Raw genomic sequence first — 24,082 nt, 5'->3', positions numbered from 1 at the left:
CAGAACCTTGTGGGACAGTTAGTAAGACAAGGCTATACATAAGACAATCCATCTAGAGATGGACCTCTTGGAGGCAGCCAGCCCGGTATTCGTGGGCCCATAGTTAACAAAGAGCCTATCTGACTTTCTAAGTGGAAGGGTCTTAGCCAGATAGAATTTCAAAACCCTCCGGAGGTCAAGAGAATGTAAGGCTCTCTCCGGGGGAGTGGATGGCTGAGGAAAAAAGGTGGGCAAAGTGATCACCTGATTAATGTGGAAGTCCGAGACCACCTTGGGCAGGAAGCTCGAATGAGTACGGAGCACCACCCTATTAGCATGAAACACCGTGTAAGGTTCCTTGCAGCAGAGGGCCTGAATTTCACTAACCCTACGGGCCGAAGTGATGGCTACCAAGAAGGCAGCCTTCCAGGTCAGATGCTGCAAAGACGCCTTATGAATTGGTTCAAAAGGGGCCCCCATTAGCTTAGAGAGAACGATGTTAAGTTCCCAGGAAGGGGAAGGAGACCTCACTGGAGGGTACATTTTCTTAAGCCCTTCTAAGAAATCCTTTACCACTGGCATCTGGAAGAATGAGGTCTGGGTAGGAGACTTCCTATAGGCTGTAATAGCCGCTAAGTGTACTCTGATGGAAGAGTACTTTAACCCAGACTTCGCCAAGTACAGTAAGTAGGGGAGAATAACCTGTTCTTGACCCCGCATCGGATCAAGGGTGTTATCTCTACACCAAACGTAGAATCTTTTCCACTTAAAGGCGTAAGACTAACTAGTGGAGGGCCTCTTTGCCTCCCGGAGAATGTTCATACAATCCGGAAGCAGATCTAAATGTCCGTATTGGATGAATTCAGGAGCCATGCCGTCAAGCTGAGGGAGGGAAGATTGGGATGAAACACCCTCCCCTTGTCCTTGGTCAGCAAGTTCGGTAGGCAAGGCAACCTCCTGTGTGGTACTTCCGACAGCTGGAGTAGATCCGGGTACCACCACTGGCGGGGCCACTCCGGGGCTATTAGGATCATCCGAGTCCTGGCCCTGTAAAGTTTCTGTATCACAGCCGGGATGAGAGGGAGAGGAGGAAAAGCGTAAAGCAATGTCCTCGACCAGCTGATCAAAAGTGCGTTCCCCTCCGACCCCCGTTGAGGGAACCTGGAGGCGAAGACGGGGAATTTTTTGTTTGCCGCGTCTGCGAAAAGATCGATGTCCGGTACGCCCCACAACCGGAAGATCTCCTGAGCGACGTCTTCGTTGAGCACCCAGTCGTGCGCTTCGACGAAGTCTCTGCTGAGGCCGTCTGCCTGCACGTTCAGGGTCCCTGGCAGGTGAACAGCGACGATCGCCAGGTTTCTCGCCAGAAGCCATCTCCAGATGGACTGGGCTTCCAGAGACAGGACCCGCGATCTGGTGCCTCCTTGTTTGTTCAGATAGAACATAGTTGTGGTGTTGTCTGTCTGAACCTGAACATAGGTCGGTCTGCAGGGATGGATACAGGGACTTGAGAGCTAGGTGGACTGCTCGTAGCTCCAAGAAGTTGATGTGATAAGTCTGTTCGATAGCGGACCAGAAACCTTGTACTTGCAGCTGGCCCATATGAGCACCCCAGCCCTGCATTGAGGCATCTGTGACCACTGTCTGTGTCGGAGGCGCCTGATGGAAAGGGACGCCGTGAAGCAGATGGGAGCGCTTCATCCACCACCGGATGGAGTCTTTGGCGGCTTGATGAAGGGTGATGGGATCTTCCCAGCGGCCGGACCTCTGAGACCACTGATCCTCTAGGTCTTGTTGCAGAGGACGCATGTGCAGACGAGCATTCGGCACAATGTAAATGCACGAAGCCATCGACCCCAGGAGAGATGACACTTGTCTGGCTGTGGGAAACGCCGTGCTGAGAAGCATGCGGCCTTTCTGAAGCATGGAGGATAACCTCTCCTCCGAAGGACACACGCTTGCGGAGTCTAGAGAGGCGCCCAGGTAGTGGATCCGCTGCGTGGGATTGAGGACCGACTTCTTGTAGTTGACCTGGAGGCCCAGCGAGTGCAGAAGGTTGAGGCAAAACGAAAGATGACTCTGGAGTCGAGCAGGAGTGGAACTCTTCAAGAGCCAGTCGTCGAGATAGGGGTAGACGAATATCTTCCGCTTGCGGAGAAAAGCAGCTACCACCGCCATGCACTTGGAGAAAGTTCGTGGTGCGGATTTGAGGCCGAATGGCAGAACCCTGTATTGATAATGCCTGCGAGAGATCTGAAATCTGAGAAACTTTCGATGTTTCGCTGAGACAGGAATGTGGAAGTATGCATCCTGTAAGTCGATGGCACACATCCAGTCCCCCTGGTGGAGATGTGGGAAGATATGGTGCAGTGCCAGCATTCTGAATTTCTCTCTTTTGACAAATCCGTTGAGGAGGCGGAGATCGAGGATGGTGGACTGAACAAGAAAATACCAGGAGTACACTCCTAGATTTCTTTGCCTGGTTGGAACCTCCTCTATGGCGTTCTTGGAGAGGAGAGTGGCAACTTCGTCCTTTAAAAGTTGGTTTTGGATGGGAGGGAGTGGCTGCCTCCGTGGAGGTACCTGTGGAGGGGGAGATTTGAACCTCAGCAAGTAGCCATGCTCTACAATATTCAACACCGATCTGTCATTTGTAATGGCTTTCCACTCTGTCAGGTGAACGGTGATACTTCCTCCCACCGGAGTGGCGAACGAGAGCGGAGGAAGTAAAATTTCACTGTTTCGCGGGCTGTTTGGTAGAGGACTGTTGTTTCGCATTTCCTCTTCCTCTGCCCCGACCCCTTTGCTGAAACTGGGACCTCTGTTGATTCTGGGAGGACCATTGGGGCGTTTGAACGCGCTGGTGAAAGGCACATTTGTCGCCCTGGCGAAAACGCTTTCGGAATTCTTCGCGTTTTTCCAGCCCCACAGCCTTCACGGTGTCCAACTCTGCCTTCATCTTGCTCATTTGGTCATCCGCATGAGCACCAAATAATGATGATCCGTTAAAGGGCAGATTGAGAATTCTCTTTTGTGCGTCAGGCTTGAGGCCCGTTAGTCTCAGCCAGGCCGAACGCCGAGAGCAGACGCCCTGCGAGTAACCATGCGCGGCAAGGTCCGAGGCATCAGCCGCTGCGCTGATGATTTGATTGGCCACCAGTCCGCCTTCTTGTAGGATCTCTGTGAAGTCCCGCCTGTCTTCTCTAGGCAGCTTCTCCGCGAATCTGGCGAGGGAATCCCACAGGGAACGATCATACCGCCCCAGGAGAGCTGAAGCGCTAGCCACCTTCATGTGCGAGGCAGAGGTGTTGCACATTTTCCTGCCGTAGGAATCCATCAGCTTACTGTCCTTCTCAGGGGGGACAGAAGAAGACACTGAGGTCGAGTGGGACTTCATAGCTGCTGCCACGATCACCGAGTCCGCTGGCGGGTCAGCCCTCAAGAACAAAGGATCCTCGGCTGGAGCCTTATACTTCTTTGCTATTCTTGACAGAACCGAGCCCGCCGTAGCCGGAGTGAGGAACGTGGCCATAGCTGGGTCCAACAATCCTGGCACCAAAGGGAGCAGAGGTCTGGGAGCCGACCGATGATGCAAAGTGTCAAAGATCACTGAGGTGGGTGCCTGAGGGATGTGCAGCGCGATGTTCAATTTCTGCGCCCCTCTACCCAGGACGTCTGTGAAGGTAGCGATGTCATCCACCGGGGACACTCGCGATGGAGGTGTAGAGGAAAAAGTAGGAGAGTAGTCCCGGACTGAGGACCTTGTGGATGAAGTCCCAGTGGGCGACCTGGTGCGTCTCCTCTTGTGAGAGCGTTCGCTATGGTGATCTTGGACGTCTGTGCGCGGAGCGGCGGTCCCTGGAACGAGACCGACGGGGAGTAGGTGGCCTTGGATCCCTTGGGGGAGACTTACTCCTGCGCGGTGGAGAATACCTGCGGGAGTAGTCCGATCCAGGACTTCGACATGTGCCAGCGCCTACATCCCGCAACCAGCGAGGTGACAGTCCGAACCTCTCTGGAGACTTGGGTGAGCCTTCCGGATTTGCACGATGTGCAGTCCCGGAGATAATGACTGCTCTCCTGGAGATCGAGACCTCTCCGCGGGAGCTCCAGCTGTACCATTCGACGTCGAGTTCCTCGACGTCGATGACGTCTGCGTCACCATCGGCAAGCGTGGGGTATGGCGTTCTGGCCTCGACGGCGGTCTCGACGCCGATCGCGGAGACCTCGACGTCGATATCCTCTTCTCCGGCACTTGACGTCAACTGGATGACCTTGACGTCGGCCTTGCACGCCGTCGACTGGGTGACTTCGACGACGACCTCTCTCGACGTCGACTCCTCGACGGCGACCTCTCTCGACGTCGACTCTTCGACGTCGACCTCTCACGCCGTCGACTGGGCGACTTCGACCTCTCACGACGTCGAGTGGGCGACTTCGACCTCTCACGGCGTCGAATTGTGGATCTCGACGTCGACATTCCTCTCGACGTTGACCTTCTATGTCGCCGAGTGGGGGTATCCCTCGACGGCGACCTGCCCACTCGCGGCGGAACGTACGTCGCCGCATCTCTCGACGCCGACCCCCTCGAGGGTGGCGGAGACTGTCTCGACGTCGACGGAAGTCTCAACGTCGACGGAGACAGTCCAGACCTCCCCGGACTAGCAGCCTTCGAGCCCGAAGGGCTGCGCCTCGACGCCGACTTACTTTTGCACGGCGGAGATCGATGGGGAGATGAATCCCTTGACGCCGAAGTTGTCTTCTGCCTTTTCGGCGGCCTCTTCGACGTCGACGACGAATTCCTAGGACTCTTGGTCTTTCTGGAGCCAGGAGAGCTGGTGTGTCGCCGTTTTTGCAATTGTGTAGCTGAAGAAGGTGGTCTTGATGAAGAAGGATCCCCTTCACGACGGCTTCTGCTCTTCTCCAGCTGTGCCTGTAGTCTAATGCGCTCTCTATCCCTCAGAGTGCGCTTGGAGAACTTCTGGAAGTGAGGACACCGGTCAGGATCGTGTTTAGATGGTAAACACGCAATACACACCGAGTGTGGATCTGCCAGTGCCATCTTGTTGCCACAAGAAGGGCATTTTCGAAATAAAGGAGGCATTCTGACTGGAAAAAAATCGAGATTTTACTGGAAACCAGCAGAATCAGCCCCCAGAAGCCAGAAAACGTCGAAAAATGCTTGAAAAAGCTGTAATTTCCAAAATTTCAGTCAAAAACTGAAGAGCTCAAGCTCCAGGATCCTCACAGAAGGAGCCGGAAAAAAGAACTGGCCCAACTGCCACCTGTAATGCATCATGGGAGCAGGGGGTCTCATGCAGGTCTTAAAGGCACGGTCCCCCCTACTCTAATGCCTTAAAGGCAAGGTGTCAGTTTTCTTTGTTTCTTGATACTCTGCTGCAGCCTACTGGCGAATGCTTACAATTACAAATTGCTTTATGACAATAAAGCAGTGTTGTGTTATAATTTGCCTGATGCTTCCTTTTTTCCTGACGGGTTAGGGGGCACTACTATGCAAACATATGTAATTTACAGCATTGCCATGTTTTGAACATTTTTAGGCTGCATGTATATGTTTTCACATATGTATATATATATATATATGTATATATATGTATTTTCTATATGCTCCGGGATCCCGCGCATGGGCGGGGATTATTCATAGATTATGACTATTGATGAGTATCCCCTGGATGAGAACCAGGTAAGCCCAATCAGAAAAGGAGTCACCTTCGTGGGGACCTGCTAGCCAACGGGCTAGTGATTGCGGAGGAGCCTCGAGCGGTCGCACTTGAAGCTGGCCCACGGGTCACTCGTGGAGTGGAGGTCAACAATCTTCGGTGCAGGAGGTGCTCAAGGTTGGGGCTACTCGGAGCCCAAAGCACAACTTCGAGGAGGACCAGGAAGATAGTGTTGCTGCAAAAGTTCACAGTGTCCAGGGGTCACAGTTCCACGTCACCCACGATAGCCACGGGCCGCAGCTTTGCTGTGGACTCAGGGTAGCCTCGGGGAAGTCTGGAAATCCACCTCTGGGGATGCAGAGATTTCGGCGTCCGGCGGGAGCTTCAGAATTGCAGACCAGTCAGTTGCTTCTTTGGTTCCTGCCAAGCAGGGGAGTCACTCCTTGACCCCAAGGGAGATCTCTTCAGTCTTCTAGTCAGGATAGAACGATGAACGTTGCAGACTTTCGTCCAGGGTAATCTAAAGTCCTAGGGACTGGATTCCTATACTTATACTAAGTTTAGGGATGGACTAACTCTAAGGTCCCACCTACGGGTGGGCCAGGAAAGAGGGGTGGTTACACCCATTTCATTTGTCCAGATTCGCGCCAGAGCAGGGGCAGGTAGCCCCTGCAACCTGTATGAACTGGAGTATGCACAGGGACACCAAGTATGCCCCCAGTGCAGGACTTCAAAGCACTAGAGAGTGCTCCCGCCCAGCCCCAATACACATCAGCCTGTCTGGGGAGGTGGTTACACCTCCCCTCAACAGGAAACCTATTGTCCAGGCCTCCCCTGCCGGAGTTTCGGTCAGCAGCAGGAGGCCAGACCCGTGTCTGTGGCAGAGGCATCCATTTTGTGATGCCAGGGCTCAGGAAAGTCCTACCGGGTTTAGCCATTGTGAACATGTCTCTCCCTCTAGAAGGGTGAAATGCTACTCCCGGAGGGGGGGGGGGGGGGGGGGGGTAGTATTCCAAAGCATTTGACACCAAACACGACATGCTTTGATGCAGCCATTCCAAAGTTAGCATTTACCGCGAGGTTATAATGCACTTAAGAGTATATGTTATGGCTGTATCACAGAACAGCCATAATGAATTATTTCCGAAAGCTGCAGAGGGGCTCAGCTCATGCTTGGGCACCCTCTCACATAAAACCAAGCCTTCAGGATTGTCAAGGCCAGCCATAGGAGTGGCTTATAGGTTGATATGTGTCTGTACAGGGTAGTGATATAGGTAGCCTATACCACAGTAAGGGGTGCAAGCACACCCTTACCCAGGCTGTAGTAGCAGACCTGTGATGTCATTTTGGAGTGCTTCCCAGAGGTGGCATAATATATGCTGCAGCCCCGGGTAGGCCTCTGAGGTACCTATGCCCTAGGTACATAGTATACCATATACTAGGGGCTTATAAGGCACTCCAGAATCCAATTAGATATGTACCTAATGTACATGGAAACCATTTTAGAGAGGAAGCAGCTAGGCTGTGGTCCGGATTAGCAGGGCCACAGCCAGACTAAGATCGAAAAACAGTGAAACTCCAGCAAAAAGTGGGGGTACCCATGTGAAGCAGATCCTACTCTCCAACAGAGATGTGGTTAGAGTTGGGGTAGAGATGTGGGTAGAGCTGGGGTAGAGATGGGGGTAAAGGTGGGTGTAGGAGAGTAGGGTCTGCACTTATGTTGTCCCCACTTTTTTTCTGACGTTAACACTGGTTTCTGGCTATAGCCTGGCTGAGTCCCTGCTAATCTGGGCCCTAGTCTCTCTGTTCTCTCTAAACGACATGGAGTGCATATTAGATGCACTAGTGATTGGATACTGTGGTACCTTATGAGCCCCTAGTATATGGTACCTTAGGTACCTAGGGCATTGGTACTTCACAGGCCTACCAGGGGCTGAAGCATGTATTATACCACCCCTGGGAAGCAGACTAAATCTGACACCACACGCTTACTACTGCAGCCTGGGTGAGGGAGTGTTAGCTCTCCTCACTGAGGTATAGGTTCCCAATATCTCACCATACACACACATATACACCTATCAGTCACCCCTAAGGCAGGCCCTATCAATCCTGAGGGCAGGGTGCTTAGTTTACAATGTGAGGGGGTGCCTTTGTATGAGCAGGACCCCTCTGCAGCTGGCAGAGTCTATTCTCTGTGGCTGTTTGTGGATGCGGTTAAACCATATACTATTAAGTGCATTATAATCTACTGGTAAATGCTAACTTTGGAATGACTGCATCAAAACATGTCGCGTTTGGTGTCAAACAACTTGGAATCATACCCCCACACCAGTAACTGGTGTGGGAGTATGATCCCACCCTTCTAGAGGGGACGACATGTACCTACTATGGTAACACGGTAGAAATCTGAAAAAGCCCTGGCATCACAAAATGGATGCCACCAGCACAGACACTGGGCTGCCCTCCTGCTGCTGACCGAAACTCGCAGTGGAGGAAGCCCAACAATAGGCATCCTGTCACAGGGAGGTGTCACCACCTTCCAGACAGGATTTAGGGTATTGGGGCTGGGAGGGTGCACTCCTAGAGTGCTTTGAAGTCCTGTGTGAGAAGTTGGCCTGATGTATGATGTCACTAGTTCTAGTGTACACCTTATATCAGTCCAAACAACCCTTATGGTGATTGGTTGTAAAGTCAACCTTATAGACCAGCTATCCTAGTGGTAGCATGGACAAGAGCAGTCTTAGGCTAAACTCTGAATGGCATGTGAAGCCAGCTGTGATACCATATATAATCCCTTGAATACCAAATGAAAGGACACCACAACAGATATATATATAAAATAAAATGTATTTATTCTAGTCAAACCCTCAGCACTCTTTATGAGATTAGAGGTAAGTACAACACAGTCTTATTTAAGCATACATTAAGTCACACAGGTAAGTAATACAGTTAGGCCCTAGGGGCCACGCAAACCATATACTAAAGAAGTGGTATAAGGACCACTGTCACGGAAATAGGATAGGCCTAGGCCTAGGGAATCGCTGGGGCTACACTACACTAGCAACAGTTAGGAAGTGGGAGGCCCACGGGATTCAGGTGCAGAGTGGAAACACTCACGCGTAATGCGTAAAAGTCGAAAGAATTACTAGCAGTTAGAAATTAACAGTTTAGGGACACTTCTGAAGCAGCTAGAGAGTGGAGACTCGGAAACTAGACCCTAGGATAGTCACTACCCTTGTGAGCACCGAAGTACCCAAGTTACCTAGCCCACGGACTGCGGGTGCATAGGTGTGAACTTGCGTCGGGTTTCGTCGTGGACTTCTATGGATGCCTGAAGGAAAGTTGCTGACAGGCAGTCAGTGAAGAGTGTCCGGTGCATCCCAAGGCTGGGATCAAGAAGAGAGGATACCTGCAAGCAGAAGGGACAGAGTCAAGGTCACTAGCCAGTGACCACGTGGAACCAGGAAGGAACCAGGCGATGTCGTGAAGATTGCAGGTGAAGGTGAAGCTTGTCGCTGCAGCCAAGGGGACCAGGAAACGTCGAGGACGACCAGGACCAGGAGGCGAGCTGTCCCACGAAGGCTCTTGCTGTCGGCGGCGTCGAAGTTGAACTAGGACTCACCAAGCCTTGGCAAACGGAACCCACGAAGAACGGAGGACTTGCTTCTGGTGCAGACCAGGAAGGTCTGGGGTGCTTCTCCTTTGCAAGGAAGCGGGAGCCAGTCTGGAGGAGCCAAACCAGCAGTGAAGATTTCAGGATGCGTCGTCACAGAGGCCACTAGCCAACGGGCAAGCAACCGGACAGACGCGGCAAGCAGGAAAATGCAGAAGGGCCCCACGCAGGACTCGTGGAGTGTGGGGGGCTGATCTTCGGTGCAGATGGTGCTTGGGGTTGGGGCTTCTCAATCCCCGGTGCACAACTTCGAGGGGGCCTCAGAAGCTGCGCTGGAAGATACTCGCCACTTTTCCCAGGTAGCCGGTCCCCAGTCTCTCGTCGCCTCCACGGATCTCAGCTCGGCTGTGGATGTGGATCAGGGTCGGAGAAGTCTGGAAGTCAAGGCTCTGGTCAGGCTCTGCAGTCGGTCCCTCGTGGAACTTCAGCAAAGCAAAGGGTAGTCTCTTGATGGTGCCTGTTTGCACAGGGTAGCCACTCCTTGGCCACAAGGGAGATTCTTCAGTCTTCTTCTTTCGTCGAATGTCGAAGGTCCAGAGTTTCTGTTCAAGTTGCAGGTTCAGGATAATCTAATCTCCTGGGGCCCAGCTACCACTCTTATCCAAATCTGGGGGGCTGGGTTACCTGCTAGGTCACGCCTTATGGGTGGGACCTGGGAGGGGGGTGGTTACACCCCCTTCCCTTTGTCCAGTTTCGCGCCAGGACTGGGGCTGGAGTGCCCCAGCACCGGTTTGATCTGGACTATGCCCGGGACACCTTGTGTGCCCCAGGCATGTCTCATTCTTTTCATCCCTCCCTGCCCCAATACACTAAAGTCTGTCTGGGGAGGTGCTAGCACCTCCCCAAGCAGGAAACCTATTGTCCAAGCCTCCCTTGCCGGGATCACTCCCAGCAGCAGGAGGTCAGACTTGTGTCTGTGGCAGCAGCATCCATTTTGTGATGCTGAGGCTTTGGTTAGAGTTAAACAGCAAAGTAGGATTTTAACATGTCTCTCCCTCTAGAAGGGGGGAATAATATCCTCATCACCAGAAATGGAATGGGGGTATTATTCCAAAGTGTTAGACACCTTACACGACATGTTTTGATAAAGCCAAACCATAGTTACCATAACCGTTTAAGATTATAAGGCACTTTAAGAGTATATGGTAGGCTATATCATAGAACAGCTATAAGGACATGGTTCCGAAAGCTGCAGACAGGCTCAGCTCATGCTAGAGCACCATCTCACATGTTACCAAGCACTCTGCCTCCAGGATTGTTAAGGCCTGCCATAGGAGTGGCTGATAGGTACACATGTGTCTATATGTAAGTTAGGTATAGGAATACTACACCTAGGCAAGGAGTGATTACACGACCTTGCCCCAGCTGAGTGATCAGCCAGTTGTGTCATAATGGAAGGCCAGGCCAGGGGTGGCATAATACATGCTGCAGCCCCTGGGAGGCCTAGGGTACACCTATGCCCTGGGTACCTAGGGTACACTGTACAGGGTCCAATAAGGTGATCCTTACCAATTGGGAATGTACCTAGGGTACATGGAGTCCATTTTAAAGAGAGAGCAGACAGCCCGAGACCCTGAATGGCAGGATCTCAGGCCAACTAAGTCGAAAAACCAGCTAGACACTAGGCAAAAAGTTGGGGGTAACCATAGTCAGATATCCACCTTCCTACATCCTGCACTGGGGGAGCAGTAGGCTCCTCTGTGCATAAGTCAGCTCAAACCGGTTCAGGGGGTACCTGTCCCTGGTCTGGCACGAAACTGGATAACATAGTATAACATAGGGAAACCTTGCCATTGCAAATCAGATATCCCTGGACGACGCTCTACAAGAAGAATCCTGGCCCTTCGATGTTCCACTGCCTTTGGAAGACTGAAGAATCACCCTTGGAGTCAAGGAGTGACTCCCCTGCTTGGCAGGCACCAAAAACTTGAATCAACGGTCGCAAACTTTCCTGCTCCCGCTGGAGTCCGAAGTCCCTGCAGCCCCGGAAGCAGATTTCCTGACTTCTCGACGGCCATTGTGAGTCCCCAGCAAAGCTGAAGCAAGTGGACCCCACGAGTGACGATGAACAGCAATACCCGGGTACCGAGCACTATTGTCGAGTGCAACCCCTTCACGACGTTCTACGAACTTGTGCATTGGACCACGTGTGGCCCAAGCCTCCAGCAGGATTTTCCTGGAAAATCAGAGGCCTACCTCGTCCCGAGTGACCGTGGGCTCCTGTGAAGTGAATCCTCATGAGGCGTCTTCGCGATCCCTTGCCTGTTGGCTTGTGGGTCCCCTGAAGACTTTCTCATCAAACCAAAGGGCTCCCCTGGTTGTTCCAAGCCTGCCCTCACTTATCCTTGCTGGGTGAGTCCCTCAGACCTTGCTGGTCTTCACCGCTGACTTTCTTCATTTTCCATGAGACTTGCTGTTGCCAAGGTTTGTTGGCTCCAATCCGGTTGCCAACACCTCAGTAAGCTGCAGATATTGTGGGACACTCCGAATCCAGCTCCTGGTCATCGTCGATGCCTCCTGGACCTCGTGGGCGAAGCATCAAAACACCCTTGATCACCTGAAATCACCCGACTTCAGTGGGCATCCATCTTCCTGGCCCCTGGTCACTGGCAAGTGACTGTGAACACTGTCCCTTTTGCTTTCAGGTCATCTTCATCTTGAATTCAGCCTTGGATTCCACCGGACACTTCCCCAGTCTTCGCAAGCAGCAAATCTTCATCGGCTTCCATAGAAAAAGACGACGCGACCCGACACCAAAAGACACCTATGCACCCGGCTTCCCTGGGTGAGGTAACTCGTGCACTCCGGTGCCCTAGTGTGTGTTGGCCCTCGAATTACTTACCTTGTAAGTGGCTTGCTTGTAGACTTCCTCGAAGTACCCTAGAACTTTAAAAATTCAACCGCGACTTGCTCCATTGAAATCAATAGGGAAGCCGCGGCTGTGTTCTCACACTGCACGCGTCTCCCGTGGGCCTTTTACTTACCTGCCTTGGGTGGATTAGTGCAGCCCCAGCGATTCTACAGGCCCTAGGCCTTGTCCCCTTGCAAGTCGACATTCCTAAACCTCTTTTTTAGTATATGGTCTGGTACGCCCCTAGGGCTCCAGCCATATTTGTGCTTAACTTATTGTGAAACGTTGATATTTGCATATGTTCCTGACTTCTAATCTCACAAAGAGATTAGTAGAGTGTGTCTAGTGATAAATACATATATAATTGATATATATACCTGTGTGGTGTCCTTTCATTTGGTAATTCAAGAGATTATAAGGTAAAACAAGCTGCTTTACATTCCTCAGAAACTTAGCCTGAAGGCTGCTCTCCACAGCTACCACTAGGATAGCTTTCTTTAAAAGGTTGCCTTAAACCCATCTACCATAAGAGTCGAATTGGACTGGTGCAAGGTGGCCACTATAACTAGTGACCAGCATATGCCAGGCCAACTTCTCACAATGGGGTAGAGGATGGGGTAGAGATGTGGGTGGAGATGGGGGTAGAGATGTGGGTGGAGATGGGGTTAGAGATGTGGGTACAGATGGGGTAGATCTGTGGGTAGAAATGTGGATAGAGATGGGATAGAAATGTGGGTAGAGCTTAGGTAGATATGCGGGTAAAAATGTGGGTAAAGATGTGGGTAGAGATTTGGGAAGAAATGGGGTAGAGATGTGGGTAGAAATGGGAGTAGAGATGGGGTAGAGATGTGGGTGGAGATTTGGGTAGAACTGTGGGTAGCGATGTGGGTAGAGATGGGACCCCTCCAAACTTGCACATATTTTCTTCCTGGGCAGTAAATCTAGGCCATAGTCTTGGGACATCAACACCACTTAGAGGGCGAGATATGCATCGGTGCCCAAATGTAAACTACATTTCCCACAAGCCACTGAACTCTGAAGTTCCTAGAAATGGCAGCACTCAGTGTACGTTTCCTTATGATTCATTCTTGCTAGGCAGTCAATGTATGTTGTAACTGTCACCAGGGTCTGCAGGTCAGCGTGGTGATATCCAGGGGCTCAGTTGTCTTTTATTCTCATTCTCCTTTCCCCCGGGACTACCGTTAACCACCGTATTCCTGCTGTGGATGAGGAGAGGCGCTGAAGCATTCATCACTCTCATTGGATGTGAACTGCCAGGTTGGTGCTTTCTGACACTTCTGGGCTGATTTAGGTCTTGGCAGATGGGTTACTCCGTCACAACGTTGACAGATATCTCGTCCGTTGAAATATAAATCCTAATATATCCTATGGCATTTATATTTTGGCAGACGGCATATCCGTCACTCTTATTGCTGGGTAACCCGTTCGCTTAGATCAAAATCAGGCCCTTCGTTTCTTGCCACTCTAGGCGTGGGGCCAAGGACTGGTTGTCTGGATCATCCACGGTCTATGCCAGGGAAGCCTTGGGTGTTTGGTGCACTCTACAATTGTACCCACCACACCTCACCAGGTTAACCTTCACCTCACAGCGGGTAAACCCTACTTGTCCACATTCCCTTCATCTTCTAGAGAGAGAGGTCTCTTACCTGATTCCACTGTAGGAGAAGCTGCTCAGATACTTTCCTTCTGGAAGGAGCCTCAGGCTTGATGGGGTCAGCCTCTCCACAGGCTGGGCGCTTGGGTCCTCATTTTCTGACAGCAATATTTTCCTGCTCATAAAGAGTCCAATTATAAGCAACACCACAAGGGGTAGTGCCAGAGATGTGAGCTTCATGCTGAGGGAAACAGAAAAAAGAACATGAGATGTGAATGGCAAGGCCTTATTGGACTTACTAGAGAGAGAGAAAAAAAGCTGGAGAGCAAGAAAGAACGACAGCCTTTGAGAGAAAATGCAAGAGAGGGGGGGAGAGTAAGAGAAAGAGACATTATGACAGAGAAAGAAACTTAGAGAAGGTGAGAGTGAAAACTCTATTAAGGAAGATATTACCAGAGTTTTAAGCTTCATGCTGCGGGCACAAAACCTACCACATTAGTACTCATCCAATAAACAACAACTAGGGGGCAGCATGTACAGGTCAGGAGGGCCACACTTTGAGTATCACTGTGCAAAGCCATGCAAGCGCAGGCATACCCCAGTGCAAAAAGGCCATGTGTCTTTTTTCTGTGCATTCAATGCCTGTGCCAGAGGTTTTTTTCCCACTGGGCCTGGTAGCTCAGTGTTCTAATGTGTCCACTGCAAGGGCCTGTGTTTGACCTCATGGTCACAGGTTCAAGTCCTGGTGGGTCCACTCAACCTTTCATCCATCTGAAGTCAATAAAATGAGTTCTATTGAGTTGGGTAACCATAAACATCTGGGGGCAGATTTACGTTCCCTGGTGCATCCCTGCAAATCAGCAGGGATGCGCCAGGAAAGATGAGTCATGCAAGTTTGCCCTTGCACCACCGCAGATGCGCCGCATTTGCAGTGCATCGTGGTGCAAGGACAAGCAGATGCGTGACGCATCTGCCGGCGTAAGGTTGGCGCAGTGCTGAAGTTGTGTCGCAAGCACGATGCAACTCCAGCAATGTTCCAACCTGGCCTATCACTAACATTGTGCGTTACGCCTGCTTGAAGCAGGCGTGAGGATTTGACACAGCAGCTTCGGAAAAGTGACTACATGAAATCTTGTAGATTTCACTGCGTCACTTTTCCGAGGCTTTTTTCGACGTACCGCCCAACCTGCATACATTAAACCTGACGTGGGTTTAATGAGGCGCAGGGCTTTACAACGTGACGCATCTCCCTAGATTGGTCACGTTGTAAATCCGTCGCAGCATGGCGCTAGCTTTGCGCCGCTGCTGCTTCACAAAAGTGACGCAACGACGGCGCAAAAGTGGCACACGGGGCTTGTAAATCTGCCCCCTGGTATTAAGCACCAAGATGCCTTTGGGTGAACATGCACTTTAGAGATACATGTTAAATTATGTTGTTCCTCAAGATTGCGGTGCAAGGCCTCATCAGAGTAACTGAAAAGAGAGATAGACAGATATGGAGAAAGAAGATGAAGGGAGGAACAGAGAAAGAAAAACAGTGAGAGAGAGAAAAAAGAGGAGAGTGAAAGCTGAAGAGAGACAGAAAAGCAAAAATAGCGAATAAGAGACTACAGTGAGCAAAAGAGCATGAGAGAAACTCACGGAGGGAAATAGGACAGATATAGAGATGGATTGATGGATGGATGGATGGATGGATCCATAGATAGATTTTCTGTGTAAGTGTATGCTTCAGAGGACTTTTTTACTTGATCTTCGATTTCCTCATCAAATGAAAGACAAACCACGCTTTGTAGGAGGTATGTTAACTACACAGTATAGTGTCATCCTCATATAAATCTTTGTTTGGTTTATTTTACTTTACAGAGTTTTATAAGGCGCAAACTTGACCCGAATCGGGTATCAGAGCGCTTTACATACCACCAGTTGCATTACATGAGGACACATTCATTTTTGTTAAGCACGGGGAGATTAAGTGATTTGCCCAGAATCACAGGATGTTCAGCGTCATTGCCGAGACTTGTAAATATAACCATAAAAGAGCATACAATATAAAACACGCACTTCATAAAACTATAAAAACAAATAGGCATACGTTGTTATAAGATCATAAAAAGTTAAAAAGATCAAATTGTATTGGCAATGCATTACATTGAGAATCCTCGTGTACAACATCGGGATTAATCAGGTCTACATCGCCTTTTGTGTCTGAACTGGGGTGGCAAAGTGATCTAAAGAACGGTGATGGATTCAGATCTGTGACTGGGGGTGAGTGTCAGCTCTCCGTCCATCATCTCCTTGTGTTTGCTACATCGCCTTGATCTCATGAGACAGAAATGTTCGTTCGACAGGAGCTGCAAATACATACGCGCCAGGCGGGCTTGTGAGAAATTATGGACTTTCAATAATGGGAGAAGAAGCCGCTTCATGGGCATGCTAAAATATTTACGAAGCAGCCCAAAATGGAGGGGATCCTGTGGAGACATATTGGCGCAGCCACAGGGCCCCAACATTTTCAGATGAGACCATCCACTGGAAGAGGCCAAAAGATGGTGCAGCAAATTAAACCTGACTCTCACCACCAAAAATCTGTCCCTCTTGTTAGGTAAAAGAGACAGACATGGCTCCACACCGTGTACAGTTGTTAATAACATGTGCCCCCTTGCCATGGGTTTCACCAACTGTGTCTACGTTACAGTGCGACAGGTTCAGAAAAACAAGCTCCTCACCTTTTTAAACTCCAGGTGGCACAGGGAATGATGGTTATGAAATATGTCAGCCCTGCCCATGGTAGTAAAAGCTGCCTTCACATGGGTAATCCAAGGGATTATCTGTGCATGATCAAGGGACAGTCAGTCAGACAGGATCATGACACAAAGGGGCATATTTACAATAACTGGCGCATCCCTGCATATCAGCAGGGATGCGCCAGTTATTGTGCGCCACAGCTCCGCCACCATGGATGCGCCGTATTTACAATGCGGCGCACCATGGGGCAAAAACGGCACAGATGCGTGACGCATCTGTGCCGTAAAAGTGGCGCATTGCTGGAGTTGCGTTGCAAGCGCGACGCAGCTCCAGCAATGCTCTGGGGGGCCCTATTATGTTAATGCTGCGTCACTCCTTACGCCTGCTTCAGGCAGGCGCAGGGTTTTGACGCAGCATGGGCCTAAAAGTGACTGAGTGAAATCTTGTAGATTTCACTCAGCCACTTTTAGGAGGCGTTCCTGCGCCGGAACACCTCCCCCCTGCGCAGGAACGCCTACATGTGGCGCAGGGCTTTACAACGTGACAAATCTCCCAGATGCGTCACATTGTAAGTGCCCCGCACCATGGCGCAGGATTTGCGCCGCCGCTGCGTCGCAAAAGGGACGCAACGGCGGCGTAAATGAGGCGCAAGGGGCTTGTAAATCTGCCCCAAAGTTTCTCAGAAACAGAAAAGGCCAGGGTGCTTTGCGGGACCTGCAGAATGCATCTTAAAATGTATTTTCTGCCAGTTGGAACTTTTTAAACGTCATATAACCCATTCCTCACTGCTGTATAGAGCCTTGGAAATGCACTTGGCCTGGTAAAGATTAACTACGGTATTCAGAGATCATGAGCCCAACTCTGTGCAGAAATAGCTACTGCCCTCCAGACCTTGACCAGATCACATCTCCTCCCCTCAACCAAGGGTTTCCAACTCATGTTACCATCAAATAGCATCCCAAGATAGGAAAAAGTTGGAACTTTTGCTGCGGTGCAACTCCCCACCTTAGAGGTTTTGGAACTGGTGGACAAGGGCCAACATCCATAACATACGATTTGTGAAGTTGAACGCAAGTCATACTAACTTTCATCTGCTTCTGTCTATTGGTCACTACAGCACATATATTTTATATGAGAATCACATTGGATCAATAAACATTGAAAACGTCCCTCTGTGTGTTCCTTTTGTATTTCTCTGAGAATAAGAGAGCATGAGTGAATGGGCAAAAGTGTTCTAGATCTGTTACCCTGAAACCTGGGGGATCAGGGCTGTCATGTTCAGTGGTTGCCAGAACCATTTGCTACTCACCTAGGTTTAGAGGTGCTCATGGTGGCATTGTGAGCTAGCTTGCTTATAGGACAACATATCCAGAGGGGGTGCATAGAATCAATCTGGCACCATCCCGAAGGTTATGCTGCCCACAAATGCGCAATTCCTATTTTTATGGATCGCCTGAGTGGTTCAATTGTGCCTTCATAGAGACCTCTACTTACTGCCAAACCAGAATTATCAGTGGTGGTAGGGAAAATTCTCCTCAGCTGAGTAGGTAACCCCAATGTATTGGCTGTAAGCTGTTCAAGCATAAACATTTAAAGGATTTTAAAGGACTGTGTATACTCTCTCTGTAATTCATCTTCTATCATGTCTGGAGACAAAGGTACCCGGCCTTCAAACATTGCAGAGAACTGCAGACATGCGGTTACTCTGAATCTATTACAGCATGGTCTCTCAGCCAGATGTTACCTTTGTGGGTGAGGCACAAAAATTATTTACAACAGACGTGTTCTATTCTTGAGTTACAAATATTACACACCTACACTGGATGTCTACACTCCTTATGAGACAATAGAAGTTCCTCTCCCTTACAGAGAACACATACATTGGTTTAAAGGTGGCCTCCCACACACAACAGAAAACATTAGACTAGGTTCGTTCAGCGGTAACAGAGCAGCGTGGCCAGTCTTAGCCAGATATACACTGCATTCTAATGTTGATAATTTCCCAGAAGCAAAGGTGCGAACACCACATAAAGACTTAGTAACAATATACAGGAGAGTTACACAGTTCGTTATGTGAACATGGACACTTACTCTTGAGAGAGCTGCTCAAGTTGCACAATTGGCTACCACGTGCATCAGCCCATCAACGCTAAATGCAGTCATGAGAAAAGTTCCTGTCAAACTAGAGGAGATTCCATTATGGACTACACAAAAAACAAGACAGCTTAAAGCGGAGTTTCCCCACGTAGACCCGCAGGATAAACACAGAATATTAACTATCTGCTCGCTGATGGGGATGGCTGCCCCTGTGGAAGACTGCACCACCTGGGGCACAGTCTTTGCTGCAGTATATACCAGAAGGCACTGTACCCCTTCCTTGGATGTTTTGCCAGAAGTGCTGAAACAGCTTCAGAATGAGTACGGGGTAGCACCTGCCCGGGACTAGGGGATGAATCTGATGGGCAATTTTGCCTCAGTATTCGCCATTATGTTAAGTAACATAAAAGGGGGCAGCAGCATCGGCTGTACGTCAGCGCATACGGGATTTGATTCCTGCACAACAGGAGCACCAATTACCTAAAATTATCGAAGAAATCTGTGTTATGCTAGGTAGAGATAGTTTGGGAGCCAAACTTGATTCTGAAAAGGATAAGTATAAGCAAGCACCGACTCTTCAACAAAGAAGAAGTGGGACAATAAACAAAAAAATAAAGACAAGCCAAAATCACGGGGTGGGACTCCTCAACAGGAAGCCACTGAAAAACAATATAATCTCCAAAACCATGATAATATTAGACCGCCTGACAGAAATCAGGATACTGATACACCTTTGCCTTGTTCCATTCAAGATCATCTAATTAATGCTCGGAGAGAGGTGGAAGGTCAGAGGAGCATGTGAAACGACTCACAATGCTCATCTGAATACATCATCAAACAGTAAGATAAACCCAAACCTTCCAAATTTCAATTCAAAAAGAAGAAAGTAGCTGGAGTTAAGGTCAGGCATGCCCTGGATATTTAGGACTCTGTTTCTGAGCAGGGATTGGGCAGTGACCATGCTCGAAAGCGCAGCAGGAGTCACAATAATTCGCCAGAAGCTGATGGATTGTCTGGTGGTAGTAGCGCTGATTGAGCATATCAAGATGGAAAGACCGGATACTAGGATAAGTGTTCCCCATCGTTTAAACGAAATACAGCTCCAATTGTAGGGGGGACATACCCAGATATATTAATGTTCTCTTTTGGGAGGACTTAACTCACCGTTACGATATTCTTTCGGCTGAAAGCAATTGGCCACCTGATTACGTGATGGAGTTCCCAAACGGGGAAACAGTAATTTTTCCTGCTTCCGCCAACCTTGTTCCAGAATCAGTAAAACATTTTGATACGCCAAGTAGAGGGCATTAGCACTAGCTCCTGCGTTATACGGCAACCATGTGCAGACCCCCCAGGATATAGCGGCATGGATTCGCAAATTTAGCGGCACAAATATGGAAATTTAGTGGCACAAATATGGAAATTTAGCGGCATTTTTGCGGCACTTTATTTTACTCATAATCATTCATTTTCAGCCTTAAATCAATGGAAACTCTTTTAGCAGAGTATTCCACTTTGAATAGGCAACCTGTAATATGGAACAGAGGAAGCAGCCCACAGGTGAAGGCTGTTATCCGTTGGAAATGCAATTCTCCATTTGCTTTAGTATAGGTTGGTAGCAGTTATCACACCTTTTGACACATTGCGGGACTGGTGTTTGGCACATCCTTAACCCTTTTCTTGCCTGAAAGTCTGAGGGCGGCTGGATACCGCTTTCGTGGACAGGCCATGGCCCTTTGAGCAGGTCCGAGAAGGTCCACTGTGAGAAAAATAACTGACTTTATTAGTATGTAAACCTTTTGAAATCCTACCACAGCCCATTTATTTTAAAGCTCGAAATGATTCTGGTTTCTTCTTCCCACATCCTAAAGCTAACTTCCTGATTTGCAGAAGGGAAGAATATTTGTAAAAAATCCTCTCACGTTTGTCTCAATTTGTAACAAGCTAATATACAGAAATTAGCACACAATCCCTGGTAACCCCTAGTTTTACTGCAGAATAATTAAAGAAACGTTATCTCTGCCCAGGATCGATAGGTGAGTGAGCCAATAAATTAACCACAAGCCGAGCTAAGGGTCAGTCTTGGCTCGAAGAGTCCATGCACGAGCCAAGCCTTGAAAATGTTTGGCACGCAAAAATATATTCTCAATCAATCAAATGTAGTTCGTTTTGGGACAGAACCTATAAAACCATATCAGTAAAATAAAAAACACACATGCTAGACCTAAATAAATATGGCACTTAAAAGTCAACCTCTAAATTAAGGTTATATAAATAAATTAAGATTATAATTTTAACATCATGTCAAGGAAACGGGAAATGAGTAGGTACGGAGGCACTCCTAATATTTTAAATGGGATTAATCAGGGTCTCCGCGATAGGTCAGAGGCGCTGGCGATAGCCCACAGGTCTGCACCACACAGAGTAAACAGGCGAAGCTGTCAATACCAAGACCTAAAAGAGAACATCCCTCCACTGGCCAGTCAAATGTTCAGCTCTCATATAGATCAACAGTTGATAGCCCGCCCCCCCCCCCCCCCCCCCCCCCTCTGTATACTATTGTTTCATTTTTTTGGGCCGACTTAAACAGCTGACCGTAAAACTTTTTATTACCAATCCTTTGAACTATACATAGAACCATCTGCCCAGGGTAGTACATATTTCATTCTATTGGCTTTTTATGCATAATTTTGCCTCCAATAGAGTATTTGGATTGAAAAGCACGAGAAATTATTTTACATCCCAAAAGTGCACCTAATCACCACACAAATGAAATTCTTTATCTCATATATGAAATGTATGCAAAAAGTAATATTTTTAAATTTTACTGCAATGTGTAAAAAATATTTTAGTTAGGACTCACAATGACAGGCAGACCTATGGGATTTACCAATGCTTGCTTTTAATGACATGAGCTCTGGCAGATAAATAAATCTACCACTAGAATCATTGTTGATTTTCATGAGTTTAGCAACCCCAATATTTTCAAATAAAAATAAAACAGTGGTTGGGGGCATCCGTTGATTCATTTGCTGAGGGCTTCTGCCGGTTCAAATAACACTTGTACAATTCACTAGACTTCAGACTGTGCTTAATTTGGGAATAGGAAAGAGGTAGCAAGTAGCTGTAAAGGGTGTACCTTTGCATTTCAATTGCTAACAATAAGTAGTTACAGTAGATGTCGCTCCTCTGAAAGATCTAAAGCCAGGAGGCTTGTGTTTGTATGGGTTAGTGTGGAGGCAAAGAAAGGGAAGCCATACACCTTCCGATTTTCTTTCGCATTTTTTTAGATTAAAAAAAGTCAGTTTTAAGTGATATACAAGGAAAAAATAGTTTTTTCATACTTTCTTTCCCTTACCAACTCCGCGGTCTTCTTTTCTTCGACCAATAAGTAGCCGTGTTTCCATATAACCACAAGCCAGGCTTTATAGCTTACTTTATGCTTGCTGTGAAGGGCACAGAGCTCCCCTGGGAGCTGAATTAACCCTTTGTATGAAAAAGGCATAGCTTCTGTAGGTGTAGTCACACCGGGGCCAGAGGTCTGAGTGGCCCACTAAATTTGTTTCTTAGCACCCCCCCGCCCCCGACATTTGGCTCTAGTTACGCCTCTGCCTGTGGGGGCAGAACATCATCAACTACGGGATTAGGTCCAGGGGTTGTACATTGCCGATTTCGCGGGCACTTTTGTAAAAATGGAGTCATTTTTACAAAAGTGCTGATTTCGCGGGCACTTTTGTAAAAATCGCGGCATTTTTACAAAAGTGCCGATTTCGCGAAATCCTGGAGGGTCTGCATGTGGGGTGGGCTGACAGTTCCCCTTATCATGAGATCCCATTGAGAACCCCACAACCTCATTGGCAATTCCCAATTAGATATGAAGCTAAAAAACAAGTTACGGACATCCTCAAACAACTTGAATACCATGGTGTAATATGAGGTTGCACCTCATCTATGAATAATCCTTTGTTTCAAGTAATGTTATGAAACCAGACCATTCATATTGACTACAGACATTTAAACACAGCTCCTCACACATTTGCAGTACACAATGCACACACGCTAATGAGCAATATTTTTCCTGCAGAAATACAAAACACTTGATATCTCAAATTGATTTTTCTGCCAAAATATAGCACCTGAAAGCAGATATTTGACTGCCTTCAGTGCGCTAGGCTCTCAGAGGCAATTCTGATGATTGTCCCTGGGTTATAAGAACAGCCCAGGGCTGTTTTCAGCTAGAGTAACAGAGCTACTAAATAACAAGTTGCGCTGGGTCCAGGAAGTAATCTATTCGGATCAGAGGGGATGTACAAGAGGAGTTGCGCAATCATTAGGAATAACTCTGGTATTAAGCTGGTTAGCTATGAATCAGACTCTTTTGGGAGATGGTTGGAGACTAATTTGATGATTCAGGGGATGCCGATAGTGTGTGCCACCTATTACAGTCCTAATAAAGATTTGCTTCTAATAAAGATTCGCCAGAAGCCTTGTCTAACTTGGCACTGCTCTTTTTGGAGGCCACTGCCCCAGTTATGCTTGGAGGGAACTTCGATATAGTTCTAAATAAGGTCCTAGATAGAACTTCTAAAGGTTCTTATGTGAGTCCTCCCAGAACAACTGCTATCCTGTAAAATATGATGTCTGAGCTTAACATGGTTGATATTTGGCGAAGTAAGGGGGGGGGAAGGGATTTCACCTTTTATAGTAAAAAATAGGGACATCATTAACGTATTGATTATTTTCTGGTAGATCAAGAGTTATCAGAAGGGGTTGAAGTAGCTAAACATGTACCTGCTATTCTATCAGACCATTCTGCAGTTTTTTTAGCGTTCAGATGCCATCAAAAATTAGGTATGAAAAAGTGGACCTTGGATAGGACTATTTTGTTGGATCAGAGGGTAGTACCAAATAAGGTAGATAAGACAGCGGTCTTTTTTCACATTAATGGAGGCGCAGCGGCTATGCAAGTGGTTTGGGACACTTTCAAAGCCTACTTAAGGGGTATTTTCAGTTCCATAATGGTAGGTAAGAGGCGTGTCTTAAAGGAGGAAGATGACGATCGAATTAAAGAGATCAAGGCTAAGGAAAGGGACCTCCAGAAGGCATCGTTGGAGGGTTGGGATGGTGTCTCTGTACTTAGTAAAGAAATTTAACAGCTAAAGGTAGAATACCAGAGGCAATTGGATATAAGATTATTAGATAGGTGGAAAGTAAGCAAGTTGCAACACTTTTCATATGGGGAGAGGTGTAGTTCGCTTCTGGCCTGGAAAGTAAAATCAGACAAGGACAGAAATGTAATTCGAAATTTGAGGGATATGGAGGCCGATGCTCTACTGAGCACCAATTTAGATATATGTTCTGAGGCTCGGAGATACATGAGTAGGCTTTACAGAGAAGATATTTCCCCTAGGAGAGAATGCATAGAGGCCTGGCTGGATAAG

At 48.3% G+C, this 24,082-nt stretch overlaps 1 protein-coding gene across 1 annotated transcript in view; it reads right to left on the bottom strand.

Annotated features, from left to right (window-relative positions):
- The window catches only part of LOC146822537 (N-acetylneuraminylgalactosylglucosyl-glucoside beta-1,4-N- acetylgalactosaminyltransferase 2-like), an 811,926-nt gene extending 797,887 nt beyond the window's left edge, over positions 1-14,039 (bottom strand). The window contains exon 1 of the mRNA XM_085613659.1: positions 13,852-14,039. Within this exon, the coding sequence (XP_085469785.1) occupies positions 13,852-14,039 (188 nt within the window). The remainder of the gene's footprint in view (positions 1-13,851) is intronic.
- Positions 14,040-24,082: the final 10,043 nt, after the last annotated feature.

The sequence above is a fragment of the Triturus cristatus genome, chromosome 6 (assembly GCF_964204655.1).
Source record: "Triturus cristatus chromosome 6, aTriCri1.1, whole genome shotgun sequence".
NCBI classification, from domain to species: domain Eukaryota; kingdom Metazoa; phylum Chordata; class Amphibia; order Caudata; family Salamandridae; genus Triturus; species Triturus cristatus.
Note: the sequence above shows the minus strand (reverse complement) of the source record. Positions and strands in the feature narration are given on the sequence as shown.